Raw genomic sequence first — 6,102 nt, 5'->3', positions numbered from 1 at the left:
ACACCACCCAATTCTCCAGTGCCTTGACCCACCTGTAATTGCCTACTCCAGAACATGCAGATTCCAAACTGTTTTATTACTACTGTTAACACTCCACAGAAATAGCATTTACTTACCTTTCCCAAGTGAAACAAATGTCCAGAACAGTACCTAGCAAAAAATCAGGCAAAGAGTGTTCTTCTAAGAGCTTCACCTTTTTGAACTGCCAAAAAATAATAACTGTCAACAGAAAAATTACTCTGATTTTGCCACCGCTATTTGGTTTTTTCCAGGCTGCACCAGAGCCACACCAGTGTGCAGTTTTCACACACTGCCATCTGTTGTTACAGGATGCCTGTGTCACTGCTGTGCAGCTTGGGTTTCTGTTCCAGCAGCAAACATCCTTCCCAAGAACTCTGTTAAATTGGAAGAACTGCTTTCATTCATGCATGCAGCGAGATTCCAACAACTCTGCTTTCACTCGTGGCCACAGTCAAAGTAATGTTGCTTTTAATCTCACTTGACTTATTTCAATAGTGAAGTTTGTATCTTTATTTAGATAGAGAGAGTCAGAGGATTCAGGTTCTGAGTAGTAAACTTACAGCAAAACATACACACCACAAACGTCACATACATTTACACACACCAAAATTACAAAGGATCCTGTCAGTGCACGAATACATTTACAAACACTGCCCTGCTTATTTAAACACCTGTTTCAGAATCTGTATGCTTAGCTACAGTTTGCATATATATAGGTAATGGATTTGAGTCCAGGATCTGATGAGTTACCATCTTGCTCCCTAAATCTGAACTAGAGAAAATAGAACATAATGTTCCAGAAGCTAGCAGGAAGGTAAAATTATTCGTGTGTGATCAAATAAGGGGCAATGGTGTGTTGGGAGAGCAGCCTGAAGCACCCAGGCACATATGACAGGCAGATACACACTCACAAACCAGTTGGCAACTGGAGGAATTAAGGGAGCTAGGCATTGGCCTAGACCTACGGAATTACAGATGAATATCCGTGACTTAGAGCAGCTCACACAAGGGTGCAGCTATCAAAGTTCTGAAAATGCTTGTGAGAGATGCAACAGTTCAGACTGCCCAAGCTGGGATTACCAGCAGTTGTGATTTTTGTGTGTTAGAACTGGTCAGAGCACAAACCTGGATATTGAAGTGTTGGACACAAAAGAAATCCTTTGTGCTCAAAACCACACAGGAAAACTCCCAAAAGACCACAAGTTTTTGGCTTGGGAAGAGAAGGATCTAAGCAAAACACACTCAAGAACTTGTGCGTTCAAAAACATAGAAATGCACAGATAGTAATTTGTTGTATCCATATAAATATAATTTTATTTGCATATCCAAATACAGGATATTTATTTAAGTGAAAAATGTACTCTCACAATTTAAATAACAAGTTCACTTGCCATTTAGAAACCAGTCAATATCTGCAACTGCCAGTTTTACTCCCCAAATGTTAGAGAACTTGCAGCTTCTTCCTGTTCTTTATGCAATTGTTTTGCCCTGTTTTTCAGATCCTCTGCCTTGGCATCATTCTTCTCAACGCCATCTCCCAGTTTGTACATGCGGCTGGCGTTGGCACAAGCCCACACGTGCCCCAGCTCACAGCCTTTCAGCGAGTACTTCAAGGCACTGCTCATGTCCTTGGGGACCCCAGGTGCTCCCTGCAGGTACATCACACTCAGGTTGAAGCAGCTGGGAGCAAAATTGCTATCACAGGCTTTTGTGTAATAGTCTCTAGCAGCAACAGGGTCAGGCTGATCACTGCTGGCTCTCCCGTCCTGGGCCAGCAGCCCAGCGCTGTGACATGCATTTGCTGACTTCTTCCCACCTTTCTCACATGACTTGATGAAAGATTTGTAGGCAGCTTTCAAATCTGGGCTGAGTCCACCTGTCAGTCAAGACATTGCTGTGAGGACATGTTAAAACAGCTGGGAGCTTTCTGCTTCGCAGGATGCTTCCCACTGGAAATACGGCATCGATCACTTTAGATACTACAGTCAACATTTGGGACTCCAGAGACACTACTGTTGTCTCAGTGACAAACATTCTGCTAATGTCTTTGACTTAGAAAACTGTCCTCCACTTACCAGTAAGCACAACAGCACCGGTATCCAAAAAATAACCCAGACCCACAAAACACTCTTTCCATCCATGGATTTAACATATTATACTAGGCAAATATTATTTTGCCAGTATACACCAAGACTGTTACTGGTTTTGAACTACAGTAATAACATTTTTCCTTACTAGTACCTTCATTTGGAAGATCTCTGACTAATTTAAGTGCTTTCCATAACTGTGCCAACAAATACATTTTGAACAGACTTGTGGACTACTGAGGTATGCATACTACTAGTCTGTGAGTTTCCTTCTTTCTTACTTCTGTCTGACAAGAAGAAATGTTGTGAACTGAATATGCAGCAACACTGAGCACTGCCTGTACATACCTGTTAAACAGTTGTAATTATAAAAAAAAATACATAGTTAACATAAAGCTGATTTTTCAGAAGGAAGCAATTTTAGGTTTTCCATCCTCCCTTTTATGAGGTGACCATGAAAGGGGCGGGACAGGTAGTTGCTCCTTCAAGGTCAGGAGGACAGGCAGGTGTGAGGGTGGCCAGGAATCGGAACAGGTTGCCCGGGGAGGCGGTGGAGTCGCCTGCGGCCCGAGCCCCAGAACCCCCCTGCCCACCTTTGCCGAGGGCCTGGTAGGCCCCCAGTTTGTAGCAGCTCTCGCTGTGCCCGTGCACCTCGCAGTTGTCGCGCAGCACCCGCGCCGCCGCCACGAAGTCCTTCCTCACGGCATCCAGGTAATCGGCGAAGCGCTGGCAGCCTGCAGGACACGGGACACGGCTGAGCCTCCCGCCGGCCCCGCGGCGGCGGGCGAGAGCGGCGGCGGGGCCTTACCGTCCGGGTCCTTCTCCTTGAAGCACTGATAGCTGTACTCCACGTGCAGGTTCTCCAGGTACGCCCGCACCTCCTCCTCGTCCGCGAAGTTGATGAAGCCAGCCATGGCCGCGCCGGGTCACTGCGCGATCGCGGCGGCGCGTCCGGTGAGCGCCGAGCGTTCGATTCGGCACCGCCCCCCGCGGCCGCCCCTTCCCCGGCCGCCCCTTCCCCGACCGCCCGTACCCGGCCCCGCCTCTGCCCGCCCCTTCCCCGCCCCATAGGGCCGCCCCTTCCCCGCCCGCCCGTGCCCGCCCCCGCCTCCGCCCGCCCCTTCCTCGCCCCACAGGGCCGCACTTTCCCCGCCCGCTGCGACCGCCCGTACTCGGCTCCGTACCCGGCTCCGTACCCGGCCCCGCCTCCGCCTGCTCCGACCGCCCCTTCTCCTGCCCGTCCCGTGGCCGCTCCTCCGGTCACTCCCCCGTCTGTTCCCCAGCCTCTCTTCGCAGCCCTTTCTTTACAGCTCCTCTCATAACGCTTCCTCCTGTGCGCTCCGGGGTCATCGGGAACTCTGAGGGTTCAGCAGTTTTAAGCGATAACATACTGTTAGAATTTTACTTTCAGAGTTTTGCGCCACCGGATGCGTATTCCCGAGGTCTGATTCAGCACAACCCAGAGGCTGAGATATGACAGTACCTTAATTGCGCTCTGCGTGGTCTAGGAGCAGGGCTGCTTTCCCTATTCCTCGGTCTGCCTCCTGCACGCTTTTGTGTGGATTAACAGCTCGATAATTTCCAAATCCGTTTTAGAACAGAGATGCTGCTGTGAGAGACTGCTCCCAGCCACCAGTCCTTTCTGTGGTACCACAAAAGCTCTCACAGGTGCTTTTTGAAGTACTGGAACCTGCACTGAGCAGGCAGTGCTGGGGCACTGGGAACACCCAGAAATGGGTAAGCACTGAACACACAATGAACCCTGGTTCTCCTGGATCTGAGAATCCCCCTGCCATGGGCAGGGACACCTTCCACTATCCCAGGTTGCTCAAAGCCCCATCCAACCTGGCCTTGAACACTTCCAGGGATGGGCACCCGCAACATTATGGATTAATTTAACCCAAATGTGATAATAGAATACTCACAGAAAACATGGCACACTATCCAATTCCAACAGTTCTGAGCTCAAACTGAGTTTTTTGTGAGTAAAGTAACACGTTAGAAATCTGTGTGATGAATTGCTTAAAATCAATCTGAGTTTGAGTTAAAATAAACTTCAAAGAATATTTGCAATATTTGCAAATGCTTTGTCCCAAATTATTTAAGTAGGATAACACCAGCTTGTTGAGTTTTTGGGATAAATACAATTCAGTTATATCCTGTGCACTCTCCCACAGGAAGGAGCCTTATCCTTTATTAAGGGCTAGAGCTAATTTTGACCAACCATCACCAGCTGGACTGGCAGAAAACCCTGCTAGGTGCATAACTGAAACACCAGTTACACGTTCTAAAGTATTTCCTTAAAACTTTTTTAGACTGTTAAAAAATTGGTTTGACGTTAAAAGACATTTTCCAAATGAAGCTAAAGTCTTGTTTTCAATACATATTGACCAAAACCCACTGCCATGTGTGTGAGACTGCAGGAAGAGATACACATTGCTTGGCCAGTGCTGGCTGCAATCTGAGAATGTTTGTGTGAATCTCCATCCTGGATGGGGCCTTGAGAAGATGAATTGCTTTTGTACCAGCAATACTCTTTTCTCTGAAAATCCAGTTTTGAAAACATTCCAGTTTGCACAGGCCCAGTAGAAATTCCTTGAGTTTATTAGTTTAAGTCCCTGAAGAGTCTGCTCTTGCTGGGATTTTGTCTTTGCAGCTCCTGATGCCGATGTTGAGCTTGTGCCAACTCAACCATATGGCTGCTCCATCCCAGGAGTGGATTCCTGAGTACAGGGAGGCAGGCTAAGAACAGGCACTGGGAGCAGGGGGTCAGGCTGTCACTGAAAGTTTTCACTGCCTGGGCCCAGCTCCTATCATAAATTTGGAAAACAAGACATCTGGTGATAGGTCAGAGTGAATCAGTTAATTTAAAAGCCATTGGAAGAACAGACTGGAAGCTTGCAAAGACATTACCAAGTGGAAGAAACACGTAATGGACTAAGAATAATAATATGAGCTGCTTCCTTATCTAAACTAGTATCTGTGCCCATAATTATATAAGTTGTTTCTTCTAAGCAGATTAGGTTTTTAAGTGGTTAAATTCAGAACATGAAGATTCTTAATTCAATGCTTGTCAGATCCCGAGCATGTAATTTATTTTCTCTACATCAGCAGTCTAATCTAAAGAATTGGAACTATAACTGACCTTTGTTATGCAGTCCTTAACCTGGTAAAACTGTGATTCTTAGTAGTTATAGAACCATTTGCCGTCTTGTAAAGACAGAAACACAAATAATTTTAGCAATTGTTCCTTAATATTTATTTATGTGTCTTGCTGGTTTGGAAACAACAGTTATCCAAAGCTTCTGCATGTAGAATCAGCAATTCTTTTACACAAAACTCTATATTCTAGTTCATTTTATTTGGATAGGGTATTTGTATCACTCTCTACTTTGTATCCTGAAACAAGAAATAACTGTATTCTCTTGACCAACAGTACATTGTACGTATTGGTTGGGAGACAGGTTTTCTTCATTATTACTGTTATCTGAAACCTGAAATTACTTTGTACGGAATGGTTTATGCTTACAGCAAAGCTCCCCCCAAAGCAGGTGGCAGAACCTATTGTACTGGTGCAGGTTATTATTCATATTACCAGAATAAACCAGTTTGTGCAGGAAACACTTAAACAGCAGAGGCTTAGAGCACGAAGCGTGAAGCTGACGCCAGTTCACGGCTGTGGGAGGTCCCCAGGGCCACAGAGCTGCTGCTCACCCGCTCCAGCCGGGCGCTCACCGGCGCCTCAGAGCTCTCGGGTCCCGGCTCCGCCACCGGAGCAACCATGCCGAAGAAAAGGTCCCACACACTCGTAGCAAGAGAGGCCGATGCGCTTTGCTGTGCAATGGCCCCTTCTCCCCACACTTCGAGCCTTAAACGCGAGCGTCGAGGCTCCGCTCCCCGAGCACGGCACCAACCTATGCTGACGCAGCCCCTTTAAGGGAGGCGGGATCCTGGCCGGCTGAGGCAACATTCACTTCCAGGTCGGGGGGGTAAA

At 47.1% G+C, this 6,102-nt stretch overlaps 1 protein-coding gene across 1 annotated transcript; it reads right to left on the bottom strand.

The window, feature by feature from the left end:
- Nucleotides 1-1,308: 1,308 nt before the first annotated feature.
- LOC115906274 (cytochrome c oxidase assembly factor 7) lies at nt 1,309-3,120 on the bottom strand. The gene is made up of 3 exons (XM_030953378.1): nt 2,917-3,120; nt 2,702-2,842; nt 1,309-1,897 (listed from the first exon to the last, which is right to left on the bottom strand). The coding sequence occupies exons 1-3, from the start codon at nt 3,020-3,022 to the stop codon at nt 1,449-1,451; spliced, it is 696 nt and encodes a 231-aa protein (XP_030809238.1). The 5' UTR covers nt 3,023-3,120; the 3' UTR covers nt 1,309-1,448.
- Between the last annotated feature and the right edge of the window lie 2,982 nt (nt 3,121-6,102).

Source organism: Camarhynchus parvulus, chromosome 8, assembly GCF_901933205.1.
Source record: "Camarhynchus parvulus chromosome 8, STF_HiC, whole genome shotgun sequence".
Classification (NCBI taxonomy): Eukaryota; Metazoa; Chordata; class Aves; order Passeriformes; family Thraupidae; genus Camarhynchus; species Camarhynchus parvulus.
Note: the sequence above shows the minus strand (reverse complement) of the source record. Positions and strands in the feature narration are given on the sequence as shown.